At 32.7% G+C, this 27,148-nt stretch overlaps 2 protein-coding genes and 3 pseudogenes across 4 annotated transcripts; 2 read left to right on the forward strand and 3 right to left on the reverse strand.

Moving 5' to 3' along the window:
- Nucleotides 1–3,287: 3,287 nt before the first annotated feature.
- On the reverse strand, nt 3,288–4,330 carry LOC149890673 (uncharacterized; annotated as a pseudogene). Its single transcript, XR_016451326.1, has 3 exons — nt 4,016–4,330; nt 3,609–3,745; nt 3,288–3,476 (listed from the first exon to the last, which is right to left on the reverse strand). The product of XR_016451326.1 is annotated as an uncharacterized LOC149890673 (transcript).
- A 71-nt stretch (nt 4,331–4,401) lies between these two features.
- On the reverse strand, nt 4,402–5,402 carry LOC149890674 (uncharacterized; annotated as a pseudogene).
- Nucleotides 5,403–6,519: 1,117 nt separating this feature from the next.
- Nucleotides 6,520–7,654, forward strand: LOC149890675 (uncharacterized). The gene is made up of 3 exons (XM_090081948.1): nt 6,520–6,591; nt 6,980–7,145; nt 7,347–7,654. Exons 2-3 carry the CDS (start codon nt 6,989–6,991, stop codon nt 7,652–7,654), a joined length of 465 nt encoding a protein of 154 aa, XP_089938074.1. The 5' UTR covers nt 6,520–6,591; nt 6,980–6,988.
- Nucleotides 7,655–12,401: 4,747 nt separating this feature from the next.
- Nucleotides 12,402–16,395, forward strand: LOC149890676 (uncharacterized). 2 transcript variants are annotated; one of them, XM_090083544.1, is made up of 3 exons: nt 12,402–12,656; nt 15,684–15,898; nt 16,037–16,395. In XM_090083544.1, the coding sequence occupies exons 1-3, from the start codon at nt 12,614–12,616 to the stop codon at nt 16,157–16,159; spliced, it is 381 nt and encodes a 126-aa protein (XP_089939670.1). In that variant the 5' UTR covers nt 12,402–12,613; the 3' UTR covers nt 16,160–16,395. The 2 variants fall into 2 exon arrangements, with proteins under 2 accessions (XP_089939670.1, XP_089939671.1); XM_090083545.1 differs by having other exon boundaries at nt 16,056–16,395.
- A 162-nt stretch (nt 16,396–16,557) lies between these two features.
- Nucleotides 16,558–18,131, reverse strand: LOC149890677 (E3 SUMO-protein ligase KIAA1586-like; annotated as a pseudogene).
- Nucleotides 18,132–27,148: the final 9,017 nt, after the last annotated feature.

A 27,148-nucleotide genomic window follows, 5' to 3' on the forward strand; every position in this document is an offset into this window, starting at 1 on the left:
TCTTCAGTTCTCTTTGATTTTGTTAGGTAAATCCTTCCATAATCGTAATTTACCCACTCCTAATTCACGTATATTCAAGATAGGATCTAATCTTTTCATTGTTATTGTTTTTAAGAACCGCCAATTAAATAAAATCATTAATATATATAGAAACATTTTTTAATAGTTTATGTAACTTTTCACTTTACACTGTTTAACTTTTAATATTATTATTGTTTTGACGATTATCACATTAAGTATCCTAAAATATTTATGTAAATGATTTTACTTGTATATTACAGGAATATATATTGTATATGTATATCAATATAAATGTATATTACTGAAGTTATTGAGTAAAGCTATTACAAATATGTAGTATTTATCGAATAATAAATCATTTTTCAAAGTTAACAATAAATATTATAACAAACTTCCAAGTAGCATATGATGATAAAACTATGTTTCTTAAAAATATATTTGGTATATTAAACAAGTATAAAATTCAAATTCAAGAAATACAAATGTCAATGAGCCCAAACAAGCCTTGTTTTCCGACATTTTCATTTGTTTTGATATAAAAAACTACTGTTAAAAAATGGCGAAAAACAAGGTTTTTATGGATTTATTGACATTTGTATTTCTACAATAATTTCCTATACCGCAGGTGACCGCCGCAATCTCTTTATATTCTAAAAGTAAAAATATTCATTACCTGAAAAAAATTCATACCTTCTTGGAATTGGGTAGAACATTTTTTCAGTGGTATTTAAAACAAAAAAATATGTTTAAGTTATATTTTATATTAGAAAATTCTTCTAGTTTGAACAAAAAAAATCAGATTGCAGTTTTTTTTTCAATATCTTTGAAAATAACATTGAAGTTTTTAACTTCTTTTAACCATAAAATATAAAATGTAAGCTTTACGAAAAAAATGTTTTTACTTTTTAAATAAATAATTATTGTAATTTAATATTATTAAAAAAAGGACACTATATTTACAAAAAAGTTGTGAGGGGTTTATTGCCATTTTTTGCTGTTGTTTTGAGTCACTGTGCCTCGTTAGGAGGATAAAATAGAAAAATTTATTTTTGATTTACGGTTTTTCCGTTGATAATAAACTTATAGAAATACCCGATTTTTTTTTTATAGCGACCAATTATTTCAGCTTTAAAATTGTAGCCTGTTTGTTTATTCTTATTGGTGCAAAGGTGTTTTTAATCCAGAATGTAATAAAATTTGTTTCTTCTGCACCATTTTCTTTTACCCTCAATTGGCACCTTAAAATCAATATCAATATCAATATATTTCATGTTAAGGATGTTATAAAAAAACACAGGTCATTGCAAATAGTAATTCACTAATAAAAGCAATGACCCAAATAAGATAAAGAAAAGACAAGAGAAAAACTAAACTAGTCACATAATAAAAGTAAAACTTTACAAAAATTTATAAGTAACACTTATAAAACAGACTTTTAAAAGAATTAAAATGTAGGTCAAATAGTTATTATAATGCATTCACATACATGGCCGCCGAGAGGGGGGTAGGTGGATTGGGAAGATTCCCGGGGCCCCGTGTCTGTAAAAATAATTTTTTAAAATAATTTTTGAAAGATTTAAGTAGTTTTGAATTTTAAAAGATTTTATTAACTTTCATTTTTAGTTTTCAATGACCAGAGCACGCTTCTATTGGTCCTGGGTATGTAATTGATCATAATGAGGGCCCCTTAAGAAAACTTCCCCAGGGCCCAAAATTTCTCTCGGTGACTATGTTCGCATATACATACATATATACACATATACAAAAATAAGAAATTATAAAATGTACATAAACATAAAGAAAATAGCTATAGAGGTAAAGAATAAAGGTAAGCGTTAGAAAAGCTTGGTAGTGAATAGAAAAAAAAACTCTTGCCTGCAAAGTTTGCATCAATTTGGTGTACCCCATAGTCCTATACTTGGGGGAGTTCAGGAAAGACACTATTGACATCACTGGCCTAACTGTAGATGGAATATTTCAACATTTTGCTGAGTGGAATTATGTTACTTTATAGGCTTTAGTGGGGCAAGAATTAAGCAGTCATTAACACAGTTATTCAGAGTTTTTATATTTTTTTAGCTTATAAGAAAAAGAATTGTGATAAATATTTGATGCATGTACTTTCCCATATCCCCATAAGTGGATAACAACATATGAGAATACCCAGCGCAATGCACTAGGTATTTCAGCTAAAGAATATTGCAAAGGATCGTAAAACCTGTAGAACTAATTGATTCTCTGATGAGAATTATCTGGTTTCTTAAAAACAATGCCACTTGAGTTTGTCTGGTCATCGGCAATGAGAATGGCAACCTCTTTTATTGTTGGTGCATTGAAACGGCCAGGATGCTTCGCCAACAAGAACTTTGTCAGCTTTTATTATGAGCTTGTGATTATCAGTAGGCATCATGTCAATTTCTGCCTTGAACAAACCCGACCCGAGAACTCGGGGGTACCCGTAGACGGACAATTTTACTAAGTTTAGGTATCCGATATCCTAGTCTTTGTGACGGGTATTACCCGATATAAACTACCCGAAGTATTAGCCGTAGAAGTACACTGTAAAAAATATCATGGCAAATTGTCTAATAAAATTGCCATGTCACGAAGCCCGATTTAACGCGCGACATCAAGGAATTAAACTGTCACACGACTTTTAGATAATAAGTTTGGGGTGACATTTATAGTTAAAGTAGTCACGCGACTTTTATCAATTAAGTATAGCGTGACATTTAAATTTTTTATTTGTCACAGGACATCTAAAACACTATTGGGTCGCATGTCACCAAGCCCGATTTAACGCGCCACATTAAGAGAAATTTAATGTGGCGCGTTAAATCGGGCTTGGTGACATGCGACCCGATAGTGTTTTAGATGCGCCGTGACAAATAAAAAATTCAAATGTCACGCCATACTTAATTTTAAAAATCGCGTGACTAATTTAATTTACTAATGTAAGAGAGAAATTTCGGGCCCCGGGAAAGTTTTCTTAAGGGGCCCTCATTATGATCAATTACATACTCAGGACCAAAAGAAGCGTGCTCTGGTCATTGTAAATGAAAAATAAAAGTTAATTAAATCTTTTAAAAGTCAAAACTATTTAAATATTTTAAAAATTACTTTAAAAAATTGTTTGTACACACGCGGGGCCCTGGGAATCTTCCCCGTCCACCCCCCCCCACCCCCCTCTCGGCGGCCATATATATATATACATATATATACGCGTTCATGTGTTCATATTGATTTTGATAAATTTTTCAAATTGCACCCTTTTAACAAAAAGCGATTCATATATCCATATTATAGTCAATGTGTCATTAATATAAGTATTATTTGCTTACAATTTCTGGATGGAACAGGTGCTCTTTGTGTTCTGAATATGGCAAAGAACAGTGCACATTCCTAACTAAACAGCGTATGTGATCAATATCAGGAACTTTTTGTACCAAAGCGAACTAACATGCAAAAAAATTGGATTATTTCGAAATTAAACCTTATTAAATTCTTACTGTATATTTTACGTAAATTTTAATTAAAAAAATATTGATAAAAAACATTTCTTTTGAAAAAGGTTTTATGGGTATCACCTGCATATCTTCATCAAATGAGCTATCATTCCTGAAACGTTAAGCATTCTATTAGCATTTTTTACATCTATCAAACTTTTTAAACGACGCTCGCGTCGCTTCCGAATTACATTCGACACACGTTTTACAACTCCACCCTGAAAAACAAAATTTATTATTTGAATATTATCTAGCTTTGTGTAACAAATGGATGTGTTACATACACCTGAACATTAAAAAATAATTATTATTTTACCTTTATTTGGAGTAATAACCTATGTTGTGCTTAATTAAACATCTAATAGAATTAATGCTGTAAACTATTTATTGGTTTTTATAATTTATTTTTGCGTGAATTATTTCACCGATGTGTTAATGAAAATTTTAAAATATGATAATAATATATAAGTGGTATAACTCAAACTTACTGCACCCTCTTCTCCAAAAGTACAGTTTGGATATGACTGTTTCAAAAGTACAGTAACACGATGATAATATTTTTTTCTTATTGAAGGCGTTCCCTCGGGAAGACACCCTTTAAGGTGATGTGCCAATTCATTACAGATATCTTTTAAAGTGTGTTTACGGCAAGGCACCAAACCGTTTAAATAACTGCTGCATTCCATTGAAAAGATAGGTAACTAATAATAAAAATATATATAAATATATAAACAGAATACACATTTCTAATGCTTAGATGACATTTTAGCAAGTATATATTCTACATGCATTTAAACGCTTATATATAAATGAACAAAATAACTAAACCACAAGTTTGTCTTTGTAAAAATAGCAACTAATATACAAAATATATTCATATACAAAATATTCGTTGTAAATAAGAAAGTTTGAGACAATGTTTTGACCTAGGCACAACTAATATTGTGCCGTCTACAGTAAATTTTGTCAATGGCCACGGAATTTGGAGATTTTCTAAAGTAATTGATTTAAATATATTAGTACTTCTAACATGAAAAGCAAGTTTATGAGGTATATAGCTGTCAATTGTCATGATACAAGCTTTTACGCAATTAGATTGAAGGTCAGTGATCTTGTAAAGTTGATAAGAATCATTAACTGTTGAAGTAATATCACCAACTTGGTATACAATTGAACCCATCACAATTCTTTTTTTAAAATGTTAAGTTTTTGCCGTAAAAAGATAAGAAATCAGTTGACCATTATCATCAAGGAAGTTTGAAATTGTGTTCCACCGAAGATGTTGACAAACTGATTTGGCAATATTTTTAAAGTTTTACCAACGTACACTTTTTATTTTGTTGTGCTTTGCTTCAAAAGTCATGCAAAATTGATTTTTTAGTGGACCAAATCGATGTATTTGTCCAACAAAATGAAGTAAAAAATGGTGCTTTGGTATCAGATTATTTAGCCACAGTAAAGCAAATGATTTGTTATGCTTTTCAATAAGAGTTTGTAAATCCAAAACAGTTCTACATGTAGTTATTGGTGACAAAATAAGTTGAAGAATTTCCAAAAGATCAAGAAAATTAACGTAATGAGGATCATTGGAATCGCTGTATTGTCCAATAAAAAGTGGAATGATACAAGCAAGAATCAAAATTTGAGTAGATGTTTGAGAGCCTGAATTATCAAAGGTAGTTGGACAAATATTAGGCTTATCTCTGGCTTCAGAGTATGAATAAGGAAACTGGATAATAAAACTATTAAGTGCAGCTAATGAGTATATATATTTTTCACAAATATGTAATCGCAGCAGAAGACATCATGGGGCACTAGTCCTTCTAGTAAAATGTGCATGGGATCATGTGGTGTGTTTTCAATAAAATCAAAAGCGGTGACATAGTCCCACACCCAGGAATGTCAATTTTGAAATCAAGTAATGACGTCCGCGGAAATAAATTGGATTTGAAGTCAAAATCATACTGAAAAAGGACTAGCAGGTGTAACATACAAAAATGCCTATAAATTTTTTTTGGTAGTTTAGATATTACCCAAAATGGGCATGTATACTACCCATATGTGTGCCAAAATGTGTATAAAATTTCAGGCCAAAATATTGCTTACTTTTGAAATTATGGCAATTCCAGTTTTCAAAAATCTCACTTTTTGCCAATGTCACCATGTAAAGTTACCATCCATTGAGCCACTATCTAAGTTATCCAACAGGCAACACTACACTTTAGCCCTACAGGTTGTGGGCAACAACTTTTGTAACAAAAAGTTTTTTCTAAGACTTAGTGGTAGAGAACTATGTCAAGAAAACTTATCAAGTTAAGGGATTTTCCTTTGTTAATATAACTCTGAAATCATAACAAAAAAATGAGTATAGCACCATAGTTGTCTATTTTTTCAAAAAAGTGCATAAAATAAAAGTTGTAGGGCTTAAAAAATTAGAGGGGGTCATTTTTATACAGTTTCCATTAATTTTGTGTTCCACTTGGAGAAATTTTGACAACCTGTGATGTATTTCTAGTTTGGTAAACAAATCTTACTGTCTTACAAATATATGATTGATTTTTCTAGTCAGCTTGAAAAAAAAGTTAAATTCGGAACTGCTTAGGAATTTTGGACAGTTATTTAAGTTCAGTAATCTTATTAAGTAAAATTTCAATCAACTATTGAAATGACTAATGTTATAAAATTTATCTCCATTGTTTTAAATTGCCAACGGCATTTTCAAGATTTACCTAGCTACGATTTTTAACAGAACTTCATGAAAGTAAAAAAGTATTTAAAATGGCTTTAACATCTATTTTAATTCTATAAAAAAAATTTTAGGCATTATTGAAAATTTTGCAAAACCATGAAAATTGAAAAATTGACTTTTGTTCTTAACAAGTTGATCTCTGTTTACACTTTTGTTTTCCTTGAAAATTTTCACATTATTCTCAAAGAACTTATTAAGTAATAAGTAAGAAACATTTGAAATTTAACATTACGTTCACTAAGACTTGCATTGTTTTGCCGTAAATTCAGTTGTCAAAGTATTTCGCTTAAATCACCGGCAATTTTCAAGATAAAGGTATGAAATTTTGACAGCAGTTTACGGGATAATAAAGAAACATATTTTATTTTATAAATTTTTTTGTAGGACTTAGTTTTGGTCCAGTTTTATTACTTCCAATCTTATTGCTCTGTTAAGTACTTAAGTTTAACCCAAATTTGTACACTTCACAATTACTTTAAGTACATTAGTTATCCATATAAATCAAAGATTAGTATATTTAATTGTTTGCATTGTATACTATAAGTAAGTGAAAAAAAACTTTTTCATCAAATAAAAATCCCTTAGGGGCTAACAGAATGTTTAAAAGTTGCACTAAAATATTTATAATTATGCAAAGATTGATAGATTAGGTATTTCCTTGAAACTTTCTTTTATGTAAAATTAAAAAAAATATTTCTCTCAGCCAATCAAAATGCCGAACCACGCCAGAACTCATGAGGAAAATCAGAAAGTTGTTTGCCTGATTTGTCTTAAAAAGTGCTCAAGACAACTGACAGCATTTATGTGGGAGCAAATCAGCAAAATCTATGGAGTCAGTTTTGATAAAGCTGATTCTCACATTCCTCAAGGTAATGTAGGGTTGATTTTAGTTGTATGTATATAGGGAAATCAGTTTTATTGTGGTATTGCAATGAAATTAAAAAGCTTGCTTGCTTTTAATTGATTTATTTAAACTGCCTGTTCTCATAAAAACCACAGCTTTACTAGCAAAACCATTGAGGTACAGCAATATTTCTCTGACTTATGAAAATCACTTTTTATGCTTAAAGGTATTTGTGAAGCCTGTAGAACAATGATGAGGCGTAAAGGTGAAGGGCAAGATATCACTCTTCCCCCTCTGTTTGACTTCACAACTATTTCTGTCAGAACAGAAACACGAGGTCATGTCTGTGATTGCCTCTTGTGTAAAATTGGACGATTACAAATGAATGAAAAGCATCCACTCGATAAGACAAAAGCTGAAGAAAAAAACACTCCTTTGAGATGCAATAATTGCCTTAGTCCAATTGGTAAAGGTTTAGCACACACCTGCAACCAGTTTACCTTTAGAGAGAACCTTAAGGGTTTGGCAGCCTGAGATGCAATGGCTGCCGAACAGATTGCTGCCACTGTAATCACAAACAAGGAAGCCTCACCCCATGGGACTGTTCGTCTTTCTAAGGCTTCTGGAGGTCATGCATTTCCCATTACGCCAGGTAATTAAAAGTTTATTACTATATATAGTACAGAGCTCACAACAAGTTATTATTGTTCAAAATTCACCATAATTGATTGTTTTTTTACATGCAAATATCATCAGAATTTTAGTTTTTGAAGGAACTAAATAGAGGATTTAGTTTTCAGCAACAAAAACTGTATTTAGAAGTAAGTTATCTAAAATATTCTAATCCTTTAAAAAAAAAGAAATTCTATATTAAGGCCCAAGTGGAGCTTCCTCAAAACCTGCTTCTTCGTTTTTGACTACTCAAGACCTTGTGAATGTTCAACTGAATACTGGATTGTCTAATGTTGGCATCAAGAGATTGGTCAGTACAGTTAACCAAGCATCAGTTGGAAAACTAGTTGAGCCTAACTTTGCATCAAAGTTCCTAGCTGTTGGACAACAGCTCAGTGAGTTCTTCGCTCACACACAAATCAAGGGGTCAAGCACTAAAGGGGACTCTAGAGATTTTACAGTTGCTCACTGTAAGAGCTTGTTGGATCTTCTCAACAGAGTTCTTACCTCTCGGAATATTTCTTCTGAGCCCCTGGTCAAGCTTGGCATTGATGGAGGCAATGGGTTTATGAAATTTTGTCTTACAATTGTTGAGAAGAGCTCTGCAGTAAATAAGGAATCTAGAAGTTCACCTGCTAAAAGATCCTTGACGCAGCGAGTTGCCAAAGACACTGGAGTGAAACGTCAGATGCTACTAGCTGTTGTTGAAGAGTTTCCAGAAACATATGAAAGTGTTCACCAAGTATGGGCACTTGTTGGTTGCGATGCTGTGAATCTTTTCATCGCATGCGATCTGAAATTGGCCAACATTCTCTGTGGCCTACAGGCTCACTCCAGCTCACACCCCTGTGCCTGGTGTGACATTGATGCAAACAACCTTGAAAATGCAGGAACATTTCGAACTTTGAGCTCCCTTAGGAAAAGTTTCGAATCTTTCAGGCGGTCTGGTGGAGTGCATGCCAAAGCTAAATTGACTGGCAATGTCATCCATTACCCGATCATCAATGGACCAAATGACAAACTCATCATGGACATCATTCCTCCCCCTGAGTTGCACCTTCTTCTAGGTGTTGTCAACCTCCTTTACAAAATGCTTAAAGGTGTGTGGCCTGAAGCTGAGGCATGGCCATCTTCCCTCAACATTGCTCAGAGTCCTTACCATGGTGGGCAGTTTGAAGGAAATGAGTGCCGAAAATTGCTAAAAAATATAGACCGTCTTCAACAACTAGCAGAAGCTAACTCAGCATTCCAAGTTCTTGGCTTTGTGGATACACTTCGGAAGTTTGACAGCGTTGTTCGAGCTTGTTTTGGATCAGAACTGAGTTCGATTATTTTGAAAAGATCCAACAATTCAAAACATCCTTCCTTGCACTTCCAAACTGCCATATAACTCCAAAGTTACATGTTGTGTTTCACCACATCAGTGACTTTATTGATCGCCAAAACTCCTCCCTTGGTCGCTTCAGTGAACAAGCCGTCGAAGCAGCCCATCAAGATTTCGGCCAACATTGGCAGCGCTTCAAGCGATCCACCACCCACCCTGATTACCCAGAAAAACTGACAAACTGCCTTGTTGATTACAGCAGTAAGCATCTTTAAACAAAATTTTTGAATCAATTAAGAATCATTTTTGGTTTGATGGTCTTAATGAATTGTAGAAATTTTTCATCAATCATTTTTTTTTGCAGAAACCATATTTTGTTCTCTAAGTATTTTGAAACTTATTTAAAGAAATAAACTATTTGGAAAGTTTTCAATATAACTTTATAAGCCTAGAATCTTTTTTTTTTTTAAGCTGACTAGAAAAATCAATCATATATTTGTAAGACAGTAAGATTTGTTTACCAAACTAGAAATACATCACAGGTTGTCAAAATTTCTCCAAGTGGAACACAAAATTAATGGAAACTGTATAAAAATGACCCCCTCTAATTTTTTAAGCCCTACAACTTTTATTTTATGCACTTTTTTGAAAAAATAGACAACTATGGTGCTATACTCATTTTTTTGTTATGATTTCAGAGTTATATTAACAAAGGAAAATCCCTTAACTTGATAAGTTTTCTTGACATAGTTCTCTACCACTAAGTCTTAGAAAAAACTTTTTGTTACAAAAGTTGTTGCCCACAACCTGTAGGGCTAAAGTGTAGTGTTGCCTGTTGGATAACTTAGATAGTGGCTCAATGGATGGTAACTTTACATGGTGACATTGGCAAAAAGTGAGATTTTTGAAAACTGGAATTGCCATAATTTCAAAAGTAAGCAATATTTTGGCCTGAAATTTTATACACATTTTGGCACACATATGGGTAGTATACATGCCCATTTTGGGTAATATCTAAACTACCAAAAAAAATTTATAGGCATTTTTGTATGTTACACCTGCTAGTCCTTTTTCAGTATGATTTTGACTTCAAATCCAATTTATTTCCGCGGACGTCATTACTTGATTTCAAAATTGACATTCCTGGGTGTGGGACTATGTCTACTTTCACCCTAGATAGGTGGCGCTCTCGGGTCAGCTCAAAGTCCAATATCCAAAAATTACTCAGGGATGCGTTTCTGAAGAGGAAATTGAGAAAAATTTAAGATAATTTCACGGTAACGAATTATACCCTGTTTTTGTTAGCTCCAATTTAACAGCATATTTTTTTAAATTGGACACGTTTAAACCAACTATGTGGCCAAGTTTTGTTTTCACGGTTGAAATTTCGATAAATGATCAATATTTTAATACTTTTTAACAGCATTTATTTATTGAATAAAACGTCGGTAACGTATAATAAGAACTGTTGTGGCCTTGGTAGGAACAATGATATATTATATATACTAGATGTCTAACTTGCGGGATTTTATTAGACGAAAAGTGAAGCCGCTTTTTTGTTTAGAAATTGAATCCGCCATTTGTAATAAGGGCAAAAGCTATATCCGACGTGCGAAATAAAAGTTAAAAATGCATATTTTTGCCCGAATTAGAAATGGCTTCCACGGCTTCACTTTTCGGATCGAAGTTAGACATCTAGTTTATATAATATATCATTGGGTAGGAATCTCTATAGCCAAAATCTGTAAGTTACGGCAGACAAATTTAAATTTTTAGAGATATTCCTTAAGCGCAAAAACCCAAATTGTCAGGTTAGAATTATTTTGTTCTATCTCCCATTTTAAACGTTGAAAGAAAGTTTTTGATTTCTTTCTAAAAGTAAAAATTATTTAAAATTTTACTATTACTTTTTTAAGAAATAATAACTTATTCTTTAAATAATTTATATTTAAAGAAACTATTTAGAAAAAAAATTAAAAAAAAAATTTGTTTTAAAAGTAATTATTACTTAGTAAAATTAACAATTCATTTTCTCCCAACGTTTAAAATTGGAGATAGAACAAAATAATTCTAACCTGACGAATTCTAACTTGGCTGCCGTTAAATTTAAGCTGTATGGCCAACGAACTTCAATCAGTCGTTATACGAAAAATTGTTACGCAAGTCTTACAAAATATTTTCAATTCTTTTCAATAACTTAGTATATCCCTAAAATTTTTCCATACTTAATCCAAAAAAATTCTAAAAGATCTTCAATAAATATTACATACATTTTCTTATAAATCAGTTGAATTTTAAACTATGTGGCTATTGCCACAATGGCCACCCCTTAGATCCGCGCCTGTTATATTTACGTAAGATCACTTTCAAAAATAATTTACTTTTACAATAATTTACACCTATTTGTATAAATCTAAATTACTTTTTAAACTAAATTACTTTCACACGGCTTACTTTTAAAAGTAATTTACAAAAAGTAAATAACTCTTTTATGTAAACTACTTTTACTTGCAATAAAAAAATAATGCATTTTTAATAAGTTTTTAATAAGTTACTCATTTTTAAAATTAACTTTTTGTAAGTAATTTTATATGTGATATAATGTTATTTTTTAAAAAATGAATTACTTTAAAATGTAAATATATTTCATAATTTAATCTAAGTTATGTAAAGTAATTTTTTTTTTTAAATTAGTTTTTTTTTTACATCAAAATAAGTAAGTGTCATCCCTAGGTTTAAATTCTTTATGCTTAAGCAGTTCACAAAAAGCCTAATTCATTCTTAAATATTCAGATTATTATATCAAAAAAACAATTCATGTCAAATAAAGCTTAGATGGTAGAAGAATAAAACTTTTTATGTATTTTTATCCACAGATAAATCTAATTTTTTTATTTATAAGATTTCTGTCTGAAAGTAGCTGCTAAATGTGTCTCAATTTTCTTTTTTGTTTTCGACAATGCACAAACCTTTTCATTAAGAACCTTTAGTTATTTACAAATGTTATTTTGGCACTTACTTCCAATATCATGCCACTCTTACCTTATAAATTCTTTAACATCATGGCATACTTTAAAGTTTGTAATGATTAAAGCTCTTACAGCTCTATTTTGAATCTTTTTAAGCTTGTTAAATAGCGTTCTAGATCTAATTGTAGGAAATTAAGTTACATAAAAAATCTTTTATTTTGGAATTCAAAAACCCAAATTTGTTCCCAATCCTGAAGAAATTTAAACAAGATTTTAACGAACAATATTAAGTATTCTAACACTTGCTTCTAAGCAGCTCTAACTCAAACTATCTTTGTAGCAAAAAAAAAATCTATTATTTTTACAATTCTTTAGAAACTTTACTTTAAAAATTAAACTATGATAAAGATGTAAAAAATTGATCAGGTACCTAAGTTGTTGTTGTTGTTGTTTTTAATTACCTTTCATTGAATTATAAACGATATAAAAGAAAGACTTATTTTGCAAAACGAAAAGCTCTTGCATGAAATGATGTTTAGCATTGGAATACTGCTCTTAATTTTTCGTGGAGGTATATTATATACTTTTTAATATTTTCATATTTGTTTTTTTTGTTTTTAATGGTGATTCTGCATTTTCAAGAACTAGTTAAAGTTTTATTTGTCGATCCTCGATAATTGAAAGAAAAATCATTCCTCTAAAGTCTTCTTTACAAAAGAAAGAAAATTGAATTTTTTTATTTAACCCATAATCAAAGTTAGTTACTGTTTTTTTAATATTTTACCACTTGCAGTTATGTTTGGTGACAAAACTCCCTAACATTTTGTTGATCTGTTAGTGAAAAGCCCCCTAATTTTTTCGCAGAGGTTCTTGCTTGAACTGAGTTTGAATTTTTTTTTTATATACAAGACTTTCGTTTTTTTATTTTTCTTAGTTTTGATGTCGACTTCGGTTTGTTCTGCAGACTTATTTTGTTACTAGATGATACAAACTATTAACCATATCCAACTGAAAATGATAGGACGGGTTTTTTGTTTTCTTTCTTAAAAAGACTTTCATATTTTAAACTTCTTTTAAGGTAAAAAAAAAGTTCTCCCTTTTAACTCATATTTAGCAACCATTATGACCAAAATACAATTTAAACCAATTTGTATCGCAATGCTCTCAGGATGCTTTTTGCTTTCGCATTTATTAACTTTTGACTTGAAGCCCACAGAAAATTAATGTCGTTTTATAGTTACCAAGACCATTCTTTGATACTATCCAAGATTTTACAGCAGGATCTTTGATTAGAAGTCAATATTGATTTCAGTACTAATTTTAACAGTCTTTCAAAAGCTGTTTTGAACGATATGTGGAGGTCCATTCAGGAGTTTTTGTTTTTAATACGAAGAATTTCCGACAATTAGATATTAGAGAACCTTTCTGTAATCTACGAGTTAAGCTAAAACTACTTCATTTTTAATTTTTCTGTTTATTGTGAGAGAGGCGTTGCTAATAAATGTTTTTAAGATATTTGTAGTATGATGCTGTAGTAAGGTTTAGGAAGTATGGGTACGATGGTCAAGTGGAAGGGGTATGTGGAAATTGGGGTTTAAGTTGATGGTGCGGGTATTGTTTGGTTAGAATGGACAAGGTGTAATCGTTAAAGGGTTAAGGTCGTGTTTCCCGCTCTTAGTTTGTTATACAATATATCTCAATAAACGTTCTATTAGCACTCTTTTATTAATTACATTTATAGAATACAAGTAATACTCACTTACTATACTGGCAGTGTTCAATACTGTTCTCATCAATAACTCCACTTTTTTTCTTCTTTTACTTTCAAACGAATATTTCTTCTTTTTCTTTATTCGGTATGGCTAAAACCTTTTTTTTTCTTCTTTAATCAATATTTCTTAGGACTTGTTTAATTCTTTACCCCTGTTAATTAAAATTTTTTTTTTTTTTTTCGTTAACTTATAATTCTTCTTAAATATCCAAAAATATCTTCATTCACAAAAGTTCTCTCTCGTAAATTCCTCTTAAAAACTCTCTTAAAAAAACTTTCTTTCACTTCTCTCTAAAACTCCGTCTTCCTCTCTTTTTGCTTGTCCTTCTCCTCGTAAGATACTTTTTTTTTTTTTTTTTTGAGTTTATATAGTTTTTGCTTGCTTTCGGTTGCAATACCTACTCACCGTTTATTTATATGGCAGGTTGATGAATCTTCGTGTTCACGTCTTTTCCCAGTTTGTAACTTTTCTTCTCTCTGCTTTATCATTAATTTACATCATTATGTGTACGTCTTTGTCCAGTCGTTATTTTTAACTTAATTCTCCCTCATCACATTATATTCAAAAACCTACGAATATATTTACTTGCAAATGAAAAGAGCTACAAATGTAAAAATTTATAATGAGTTACGTGATGCATTTTATGAGAAATCTGTAACTTTAAGAATGTACTTACAGCCAGCTATTGTTTTAAGGAAAGATTACTTATACTTACAGTATACTTAAATGTATTTACAATATACTTAAGGGTAATTTAAAGCTAAGTAAAAGTGTCAAGCTAAAGTGACGGTTTAAAATAACTTTCAAATGTTGTAAAAGTTTTTGTTGGTTTAAAAACCAAGAAAAAGAAATTTTAAAATAATCAAGTCAAACTTTTTCAAGCTGAAACTTTTTCAATTTAAACTTGAAAGGTGTTAAACAGATCTAATCGTGTTATGACTAGAGTTTCAAGAGAGTAAGACATTATGTTGAATTAGCTTATAGCTGATTTAATGATCAATATTCTTTTTAGAGAGTGTCTGCAAGAAATCCAAAATAAATTTCAAATTGCCACCTCATCTTTTAAATATCAGAACAATAAAATACAGAACAGAAAAATGTCAGAGTAAGACAGAACGTAATATTGTTTTCTAAGAGCGCGTAGCTTGTTAGTACAAAAAAACTTCAAAGCAGAAATGTCGGAACAGAGATACTGACAATATTATAAAATGCTATTTTTGCTGCAAAAGATAAACAAATATTGGAAAGAATGTGAAGTGGAGGAGGGAAAAAACCTTTTAGGTTTATAATTGAAGAATAGAGATTTTTAGCAGTTTAAATTGCTAATAATAAAAAGTAATAACTAGATAGATTTTAAAATATATATTTCAATAAAAGAAATTAAAAAAGCAGAAATTTCTTTTTATAATCTTCTATAAAGGATTATAAAAAGAAATTTCTGTTGCAACTTTGTATTACTACAACTTTATTTGATTTTTGGCTCACTCTGGTTTACAACTTAGCACGGCTCTTATGTTCTTAAGTATACCTCGCTGCAATCTTCAAACAGCTATTTGAGTACTCTCTCAAATTAGACCTTCTATTAGAGCCTTGGTAACTGTTATAGTTTAGCTTCATAACTGCTTCCCAAACTTGCCACCTTTTTTTTTAGACGGGAACCTATTTTAGCAACAACAAATTTATAAGGAAGTGTTTTAAATTTGCTTTATTAAGAATTTTTGTAAAAATCTTATGTTTAATGGTTATTTAGGTTTGAAAGAGTTTTTGAAGCTTTTCTGATGTCAAAAATTAAAATGCAAATATGATTTTTTACTTTAATGTTGAAGGCTTGGCGCTTCAATGCTACTCAGAGCCTACGCACGAAATTACTGAAAAAGTAGAAAGAAATATAACTACCTGTGTGTATCAACGAAACGCTTGTTTGTCGTTTAGTTTTAATTCAGGAGGTTTAAGGAGATCTTTTCTTAATTGTATTCCAAATGAAAATAATATTTGTTCTAATATTTGTGGAGTTTTAGGAATGGCTAGTGAAGCCTGTAAGGTATAGTACACTCAGTTACTAAATATTTTGTGATTTTTCTCTATTCATTTTCTTACACATGCTTTTTCAAATTTTTTTTATCTTTTATACATATAAAACTTAAATTATTTTGATGAAACTTTTTAATGATGATTTCAGGGGACTTGTTGTTTTACAGATTTATGCAATGACGACCAATCAAATGGCAGTTTAAAAAACGGTGTTGGTTTGGTTACAATGCTCTTTGGTTCCTTGATTTTATTCTTTTTTCAGCCGTTATAATATTACTTAAAAATATACAAAAAATGTAACTTTATTTTTTAAATGACAAGCTATTTAAAAAACTGTATTTGTATTAATCTAATATTTTTGCACGCACTTTGATAAACTTTTTTCAATCTAAAAAAAGTTAACGAGATGATTTTCAATATTATTTATTAACATCTCAATATATTTGAACTGCATCTTCATGCTGTATATATATACAGCTCATATTAAAAATTGATATAAAGTAAAAATGCCAAATGTAAAGATTCATCTATTTATTTGTGTAATTTTAAAAAACCCAATTGTACTCCTAAAATATCTTCCAAAGTTTTTCATTTTGATTGATGGACTTTAAAGTAGAAGCAGCCTCGCAATTTATAATGTTCCTCACAATTTAATATGTTCCTGAAAGATCTTGTTTTGATTAATGGACTTTGAAGTAGAGATTAGCCTCGCAATTTGTATAATTCGCATCACGATGTCTCTTTTCAAACCACATGACGTAATCTTTTGTATCAAAGTTGTTCATAGGTGGCCTTACCAATTTTATAAACATTAAGCTAGATGCCGCTTTTGTCATTAGAGAGTTTTACGTTAAGAAGATGTTAATATTCGTTGTAGAAAATAATCGCTTACATTTTGCCGTAGAGACAATTAAGGTATTTATAGCAGCATTAAAACGCTGGAGGTCTTTTGGAATTTTATTTCCGTCCCCACTGGCAGCTTATAATCGAGACCATTGCACTAATGCACTTGCACAGATACTAAAAGTATCTCCAAAGCTTGGATCTAAAATCTTTTTGAACTGTCTATATAGATTTTTCTATATTTGAATCGTTTCCTTATTCTCCTAAAGATTTATGAGGAGCACTAGCTATAAACATTTGAGAATCTATATTTTCATATAGTTAACCAAAAAAATTTTTGGATTGATTTTGGTGACTTTACCAACTTGCAATTTTTCACCTTTAATTTCCAGTTTTTCTACTGTACATTCTGTCTGTGAAAAATATTTACCAGGATTATCTTTCATTGATTGAAATACATGGTATTTCAAAATAATGAGCTGATGTGCCTCTGGAATAGACCTTAGTCTGTTTTGTAATTTCTTGGAAAGATGTTCAAGCTTTATTAATGGATCCAGCATTAATCCTATGTTTAGCTTTAAATTAACGTTACTCGGCTTCTTTATAAGACCTGCGCCCCACGCTTTTTTCCCTTGTTACTTTTTACGTCCAATGAAGTTTCGTCAAAGAGTAAATACAGTTCTTAACAGCTATTCCAAACAGCTATCACGGATTGTACTCTGGTTGAAACTCATCTAGTACCTAGAATAAGTCCAATTGAATTTAGCGTTACACTTACAGCTGCTGTAACATTTTCCAGTTCTGCTTTTTTTTTAGGAGATGCACTGTAAATGAAATATAATATAACAAAAAAAGTTTTTGTGTGACAAACTGGTAGAATATAACGCACAACATAATTCACAACAAATTTTAAACAACCATTATTACAATACCAAGTAACTAAATAAGGAAACTTGTTAATAGCAAATGAGGTACCCCTGCGTTTTTACCGAGCATATTAGAAGCACCATTATTAGCAAAGGAAACCGTTGACGTAATAAAAAAATTAATGTTAAGACAATTACAATGCAAAACTCCTAAAAAGAATTTGCAATAGGGATGGCACTTTTACTTCCTTTTTTTTTTTACTTACTTAAGTAAGTAAGCCTTTATGAAAAAGTAAATTGAGTATATAATTGTAAACATTCAAAAAAACTTAAATTTACTTTTAAAAGTAATTTACTAAAACAACTTTTATTTTGTAAAGAAAGGTGAATTTACTTTCAAATGTAAGTTATATAAAAGCGGATTATATAAAAAAGTAATTTACATTTACATGTTAAATTGAATTACATGGAAAAGTAATTTATTTTTACATTTAAAAGTTAACTACTTTTTAAAACTGCATTACATAATATCATTTTACCTCGATATGTAACTCACTTTCACATTTAAAAAGAATTTATTTTTAAAAAAATTATATTACCGTAATTGTAAAAAAAAAGAGAGCATTTTAAAATACATTATAAAAAAGTTACATGCTATCAAATGTAAATAAAACTTATATAATTAGTTTTCCTAAGTAGACATGCATTACTTTATAACTAAAATGAAATGGCTATTAAAAATAATTTATATAAAAATACTTTTGATTACTTAAGTTTACACTTTAAATAACTTTTAGTTACAATTAAAAGTAATCTATACTTAAAAAGTAAGTAAATTTACTTTTGGTCAACATTTTCTCTGAAAGGATATTGTATGAGAGAGTGAAATGCAGTGAAACAAAACTTGCAGTAAAGCATAGTTAACTTAATTTGGGGCAACAACTGGTCTGAACGGATTAAGACTTTTTTTTCCCTGTGCACTTTTAAAATATCAATAATCGACTCCGATCCATGATTATATTGGCAATTAAAACCATTCCTAGCGCCGGAACAACTTCGCATTTGCTTTCAAACCATTCTTAGACCCTAGTTAAAAAAAAGTTTCAATTCCTGGCCGAACAAGGAAATATGTTGCTAGTCTTAGGGTGGAACAATTATCTTTTTGAAAATTTTCAATGACGGAACGTATGGAATTTAGACGGTATCAAGAAAAATATCCTCCTGAAAAAACCTCCCAGGAAAAATGCCTAAATAGTTTTTTTTATATACTTAGATACGCTTTACTGTCATTTTATCATTGTATTAGCTTTTTTCCTGATACCGCTTTTAATGTGTAAATTTTTAAATTTATTTGTTGCTTTTTTATTTTTGTTTTATCGACTGATTTTTTAGAATTAGTGGAGCGGAGTGTACATATAGATCGACAGATTGTTAGGGAGAACATGCGCGAAATAGTAGGGGAGAACCTTAATGAATGGGACAATTATTGAATGGGACAAACTCAGATTGTTATAGAAGCAACGATGTAAGGATATTCAAATTCCTGTAACAAAGAGTGATATAAACAAGAATTCAACTGACCGACTCATCCATCCTATTGCGCTATGACCGTAATGGTATTGGATGTTTTTGTGTTTTCGAATCTAAAAAGTAATTTTTAAAAATATTTTTGTTTTTCTGATTTTGCAACAATTTTTGAAGTTATGGAAAATAAAATTCCATCACTACTATAGAATGCCGGTTCTGGCGCATTGATACTCCTTAAGTATGGGAGTGTTGTGTGACATGGAAAGGTTAATATAATGTGTATTCAATTATTTCCAAGATGGCGTCTTTTTTTAAAATTCTTATCAAGAAGAAGTATAAAATAATCATGTTATTTCTGTACCCTTCAAGATGCCTAACTTTTTTTTTAAGATGTTAATTCAATTTTCTTAACATGTGCAATGATTTAAAAATAATATCTTCTTAAAAAAAAATGTTTATAGCGAGAACAAAGAATGCAGGTGAAGTGAAAGCGTTGTTTGATCTTTTGTTCAAAAATATGAGGATGGTGTGTTTGCGAATAAGTAAAGAAGGGATTAGTGTGAGAACAAAAACAACGATAAATTTAATGTTTGAAGTGGATCTCTTTTCAGATCGTTTTGATGAGTACGTGTTTGAATTTGAGGAGTCGCTGCATGTAGGTGTTGAGAGTTGTGTGAGCAAGGTGTTTAAAACGGTGAAAAGTGGAAGCGAGTTAACTTTGTCGATTTTGAATGCGGGAAGTTTAGAAATCGCCGTGAGATCTTTAGACCAGTTTGCGTATAATATTAAGGTGGCGACGGAAAGCGTTCAAAACGTGAGTTTGAGTGAGCGCTATTCTTTTTGGTCAAAGAGAAGAGTTTCGGCTAGTAGGTTTAGTGAAATGTGTAAGATGATAATGCCGACATCGGAATTTAAAGTGTTTTTAGAGAAAGGGATGTTGATATTTTCAATGGAGAAAGGCGGTGTTTTTAGTGAGAGTTTTAAGTTTGGAGAAGAGAGTGATGATAAGAAATTTGATTTGGTGCGTAAGTCTGATCAGTTGTATCGGGTTTCAAAAATCGTTTCTTTTTCGAGCGTGTTGGATGTGTATGTGGGAGAGACGTTAATGATTTTGTCTGAAGGAGAAATAGGAATGATGAAAGTGTATTTTCTATGATCCCAAGGAAATCTTTTATTCTTGTTGGATAAAAAATTTTGACGGTTCATTACAAAATGGAGCCTAAAATGGGTATGCTATTGAAGGGTGAATTGGGACCGAGAAGTAAACCAAGACCGGAGAATTGTTCTTCTTCTCCAGAGCCAATACGATCGTATGCTTTTTTATTTTTTATGTAAAGCCCATCGCCTTGAGTATTTCCAGCCCAATGGTTTAGGTATATACCGGATCCTAATCTGGATATTTTTAGTCCTTTTCCGTCTTTTCTTAAGTAAACGATACCGCGTCCAGCGATTTTGTCTACCATGGCAGAACCGGCAGAGGCTTCAACACCAGAGAGTAGTCCAGTGGCAAGAGCAGGGACGACTTTTGTAGCGATGGTGCTTCCGATCATCCCTAACAAAGGTAAAAGAGCCCCGATGAAACCTCCTTCAACTTTTGCGTTGTGCATGAGTTGTTTTTTGCTGAGTTTGAGTGTGACACCTTTTCCAGCTTTATATGCTTTTGCAATTTTGTTGAGTTGGGTTTGAGTGATAGCAAGAACATGTTCACCGTTCAACTCTTGATGAGTGAGTTTTATGCTGGTTGCAGTTTTATCATGCAACGCTTTTTTAATTTTGTCAGCTTGTCCTTTCGAAATGTTGAGACTGATCTTTTGATACATTTTTAATAGAAAAGGAAAATTTTTTTCATCGACTTTAAGCGCTTCCGGAGAAAAGATCGTGTAGAGTGGATGAGATTTTTTCTCTGATGTGGTATCTGACAATGATGTCTTCTCCTCTAAAATCGATCAAGTGATCATCTTGATCAACGATTTGTGTTTCCATTCTTGAAATTTTGCTGACAACGATGGGAAGGTAAATGAGGTGAAAATGTTTTTCAACAATTTTGGTTCCGGGTTCAACTTGTGGGTAAAAGGAGTAAATGTCGTTTGTTGTTCTTCCGTCTAAATAAGACGAGCCGATAATGTCGTTGGTGACTCGAATGACTGCAGTTTCTTCAATTCTCACGATATTTTCAGACTCGTAAGTGTCGATGACGCTTGTGACTTTATTAGGGTCAACAGGTTCTTCTTTTTTTTCGACGTAGGTGTATTCGTTTCTATCGAATCCGAGGAGCGAACCTATGCTGTTATTGACGTTGAAATCAACCCAGTATCTTGTCGTTGCAGTAGGCTTTCCAAATTTTAATACGGCTTTTAACGAAGACTCGTTTGCTGTAATGGTGACTCCGTCTACTCTGTACAAGCTTCCTGTTTGTTTTTACATTTCATTTTGAAGGTATTCGTTGAGCTGGTTGATTTCATAGGATCCTTCTTGAATGTAGATGGTGTAACTGTTCGATCCAGCGTTTGGGCTGTATCTGAAAACGTTATTTTTAGAGGTGATGCTGGAGTAGCTTCGATAGGTTTCGAGTCCTACAAGAGCCATTTCGTACTGTTTGTTTAAATCCAGCTCGATAGGTCTTTCAAAGTATGTTTTGATGGAGCTGTTTGATACGGTGGAAAGATCTTTTTTAGATTTAGCAAGCAAATAAAATCCAGACATGTTTTTTATACGTTTGGAAAATAAATATCGTCCAACCCGCTTCTGTATTTTCCATGGTCTTTTTTGGAGGACAAATCAATGACAGCAAATCCGTGGGGTTGAGACCAGCAATACTTGCAAAACTTTTTAAATTCTTCTTTTTTCATGTCGCTGGAAACGTGATCTTGATAAATGTGGTTGATATATTTATCGTCCTGAGGAAAGAGGCAAATAAAGTTGGCATTTTCTCTGATGGTTTGTCTTGGGAGTAAGAAATAGTTTTGAGAGAGGTAAAAGCAGTCAACGTTGGAGTGTCTTCCTCGGATGTAATATTTTTCGCATTTGTTTTGTTTGGTGAGTTGCAAATCGTCAAAGATCATCAAATTGTTTTTGGTCGAGTCTAAGGATTCAGGTTCAGGAACGTCTTCTTCACTTTCGAAAAACTGACATTCCATGTCTGTTTCTCCGTCCCATTCTTTTGATATTTCTTCAATGACGGCTTCAGGACTGGAGTTTAGCTTTTCAATTTGGTTTTGAATGTTGAATAATTGTAGAATCAGTTCTTTTGGTAGTTTCTTCTCAAAGGCTTTTTTGAGTATTTTGTATTCGGGTTGGAAAAGGGATTTACCAAAGACTTGCAAGTGGTTATAATCCAGCCATCCAGGTCTAAGCAGTAAATTGAGCAGCAAGGTTGTTTTTCCGCAACCGGACTTTCCGACGATGATTCCTCGAATGCTTCTTGGCAAAAGCTTGTTGTTGTATCTTTTGGTTTTTCCGATATTCCATGACAAATCAATGACTTCCATTTTTTTACAGTTAAAAAAATATTTTTCTTGTATTTAAAATGTACTGCGTTAAATGCAAAAGGAAAACTGAAACCATTCACTTGAAAAATGAGATGACAAAAAACAATAGACCTATGTTGAAAGGAACTTGTGACTCTTGCGGAACGACCAAATGCAAGTTTATTGCTAAAGAAACAAAAGGAGGTGATTTGGTGGAATCAATCAATAAGCTGTCGAGCAAAGTGAAGCTTCCATGGGCTAAATTTCCAGGGGAAATGCACATTCCTGGGATGAACTTTGCAGGGCCTGGAACCAATTAGGACAAGCGACTGACTTCTACGGACATGTATCAAGATTGGAGCAAGCCAGTAGACAGAGTGGACAATGCAGCGTATCACCATGATTTGGCTTATAAATATTTTAACGACCGACAAAACAGGAATGTGGCAGATCAGATGATACTTGAAGAGATGAACTCCATTCCAAACCCCACTCAAAGAGAGATCAACGAGAGAAAGCTTATTACGCCGGTGATTAAAGCTAAAGCTAAATTTGGATTGGGAGTCGTGAAAAATTCGAAGCGATCTGAAGGATCTAAAAAAAAAAAATGCCTCTGAAATGGACGGATCAGCTTGCAGAGGAGCTTCATAAACCGGTTATTCGCCATTTTAAAAGAAGAAGGGTGATTGTGAACGCCATTGATGAGATATGGGCTGCAGATTTGGTTGACATGCAATCGTTTTCAAAATTCAACAACGGAGTAAAATATTTGCTCATGGTGATCGACGTGTTTTCAAAGTATGGATGGATCGTTCCGTTAAAAAGCAAAACAGGCTTTGAAGTAGCTGAAGCGCTGAAAAAGATTTTTGAAAAAAGAAAATGAGTCAAATTGTGGGTGGATAAAGGAAAAGAATTTTACAACAAGTACGTGAGCGCGTTGGGTGTGCAATTGTATTCCAATGAAAACGAGGAAAAAAGCTGTGTCGTTGAGCGATGGAACAGAACGATGAAAGAGAGAATGTTTAAATATTTTTCAGCCAACAATACTAATAAATACATTGACGTATTAGATAAGATGGTGAAAAATTACAACAACACAAAGCACTCTTCCATTAAAATGACTCCAGTGGAAGCCAGTGATGAAAAGAATAAAAATAAGGTCTGGATGAACCTGAATGGTAAACAGAGAGAAATAGCAAAACCGAAATTTTCTATAGGTGACAAAGTGCGAATCACAAAAAAGAAGTCTCATTTTGAAAAGGGGTATACACCGAGATGGACTGAAGAGGTTTTTACCGTGTCAAAAGTTCAGTATACGGATCCTCCCACGTATAAAATCGCTGATGCTAACGGTGAAGACATTCAAGGCACTTTTTATGAGCAGGAGATGCAAAAGACGCATCAGGATATATTCAGAATTGAAAAAATCGTTCGAAAGACTAATAAAAAATCATTGGTGAAATGCTTGGGGTATCCAGACTCGTTTAATTCATGGGTAGACAATAAAGAATTGATCAGTTTGCTTTCGAGCGACATTGGTAATTTCCTTTCCAAAAAAAATTTTCAGGTTCATTAAAAAATGAGCAAGATGATGGTTTTGTTTGAGCCCTTTATAGATGAGTACCTTAAGACGGAAGATTACGAGGAGTCGTATTATTATTCGCCTTATGAAGAAAAGTACCATTACAAGATTTACAGCTTTGAGAATGATTTGGATTTCACCATTATTCGTCGATGTGAAGAATTTGAGTTGAAAATAAAGTGTGGAGGGATTCGTTTTGAAAAAAGTGGCATGCGGCTGGAGGATATGTTTGAATATGCTAGAAGAAAAATAAATAAAGTCAAGAAGCAAATCAAAGTGCCGGATCGTGAAATGATTTTAAAAAAATTTCTTTTCCATTAAAAAAGATGAATTTCGTGACGATTGAGAATTTTGACGAGAGCAAATTAATAGCTGGGGAGATTTACGCAGCCACAAGGCCTATTCAGTATCAAAAGATTCCTTTGTATTACGAGTATGAAAATGGAAAAGGTCCTTTTATTTTAAGAACCCCCATTTTGTATTCTTTGGGTGTGTTTGAGAGTTTTGATCCAAAGACAAAAGAGCTGACTGGATATTCCATGTCTTTTGTTGCTCATGATGATAAAAAGGGATCAGAAGAAGAAAAGTTTATGGAGGTGACTGAAAAAATAACAAAATTTCTTCGCGAGCAAGTCATTCTTAAGACAGCCTTGTTGAAAAAAGGAGGAAGAACAAAAAAAATAATGGCTGAGGATTTATCCATTTTTAAGAAAAAGTCAGAAAGTTCATCTTCCATTTTTTTCGGAAAGCTGTATAGAAAAGAAAAGAACATTACTTCCTTGTTTAGTAAAAGGGAGAACAAAAAGATGGTAAAGGCAGATCCATTGGAGTATATTCGTCAAAGGTGCTTTGCTATTGCGTCTTTAAAAATTGAAGGCGTTTTCATTGGATCACAGGTAGAGTCGATTCAAGTCAAGCTTCCAGAAGTGCTCATCACTAAAGATGCTCCTGTTTTGACTCAAAGTATTATGAGCGATTTGGATTTAGGTGAAATGGAATCTGATGAAGAAATGAAATAAGAATTTTTCTTTTCATATAAAAAATGTCGCAAAACGGAGCCGACGCCAACGCGAGAGATGCGTACGCCGTTTCGCACTTCAAGGTCTTTTTAGTTTCTCTGAAACCATGGAGATTTTTAAACTTTGCACGAATTTAAAAATGATCGACGTCGAAGGAGTAAATTTACCCAACGAGGCTTTGACCAACTTTCAATTGGAAAAAGCTGCTAAAAAGCTGAAATTAAAAAACTTTCGAGGTGTTTTTGAAAGAGACACATTGCCGAAAAAACCGAGTAGTAAAGAATGCGGTATTGCAAACACAGGTGATTCAAGGACTGGAGGATTTCATTGGGTGAGCTGGTACAAAGACGGCGATAAAAAATACAGCTTTGACTCTTATGCTCAACCTCCTTTTGTCGAACTGGTTGACTATCTGAAAAATCCTGTTTATTACAACAGCGAAAGAGTGCAGTTTGGTCATACCTCTTATTGCGGTCACTTGTGTCTTTACGTCTTGAAAAAATGGGATGAAGGAAACGACTTTCAAAGCATTATTAATACCTTGTGGTAGGCCAGACAAAAAAAAAAAAAATCTGAGATATATAAAAAATGATTGACAAATTTGGTAGATCAGAATTGGGCCGTTATTTATACAACCCTTATTCAACCTCTCTTTCAAGCGAACTGTATGTCAGGACAGATGGAAACAGCACCATCACTTCAGACATTGATTTTAACTCTCAAAAAATCATCAACCTGGCAGAACCAACCAACTCGCACGACGCCGCCACAAAAAATTACGTGGATACGCATGCGTCAGGTGGAGGAACGGTGATTGGAACCGCGGACTTGGATTTGAATTCGCATAAACTGATCAATGTGCTCGACCCTTCAAACGCGCAAGACGCCGCGACAAAAGGGTATGTGGGCGTTTTGTTACAAAAATCCAACTTTTTAGGGATTGTTCCAAATTCAAGCTTTTCGTCATTAGGATTAAAATCGCAAGCAATAGCATCAGCCGCCACGACAACAGTTTTCACTTACTCGGACGGACCTGGAGTTTTGAGAAGGTTGTGGTTGGCTCTCAGTGGAACTTTTCCTGGAAATGTTTTCATTCGAATATTTACAGTTGGCGAAATTAACGTTGGAAATTATTCAGAAACTACGGAAGGAATTGGAGTGGATAACACTGGACTTGCTTGCGACTTGCTGTTTTCTCCCATCGGCGGACCTTTTTACGCCAATTCTTTGCAAGGATGCAACGTTTTAAGCAACACTTCGTTGGGAGGATATTTTACTCTTGACATGCCGTTCAATACAAACATCAGCATCCAACTGGTCAACAAAAATACCTCTACAATCACTTACTGGATTCAACCGTTCATTTCCACTCTTGCATCCATTCCTGCCTCCATCCCTCTTTTCAAACTTTACTGCAGGACGTTCAGATATTTAAACACCACTTACGGAAACGAATATGTTTTGCTTGACACAAATGGAAAAGGAAATGGAGTTTTTCTAAAATACATCAGGATGCACATCATCGGCGCTTCTGGAAGCTGGTGGGAATCGAGAGTCAGAATGTATGATGGGAATTTACCTCCTGGAAACGGAACCGTTCTCAGTCCTTGGACACCTTATAATAAAAACAATTACACCACTTTTTCTGGATATGACGGTAACAGCAAATGCATCTTTTCCTCGTCTGGATTGGAAGATTTTTATTTGTCTTCTTGGAACGGATCAAACGTATCCTCGTTCAACAACACATCGACTGGACTGCTGTTACAATCCAGCTCAACCATAGGTTCCACCACCACCATTTCCTTTTACAGAAATTTTGCAAATGCAGACTCCATGCCCAGCGTTGCAGCCGGAAGAAGGCTCGTTGTCACGCTCAACTCTGGAGACGCACAAGTCGGTCAATCCGGAAGCTTTAACCTTCTTCTCGGACAAGCCTATTATTATGCTTAAGTT

The sequence above is a fragment of the Hydra viridissima genome, unplaced genomic scaffold (assembly GCF_058129835.1).
Source record: "Hydra viridissima isolate aposymbiotic clone 2 unplaced genomic scaffold, HvirCarnegie_v1 scaffold_3, whole genome shotgun sequence".
NCBI classification, from domain to species: domain Eukaryota; kingdom Metazoa; phylum Cnidaria; class Hydrozoa; order Anthoathecata; family Hydridae; genus Hydra; species Hydra viridissima.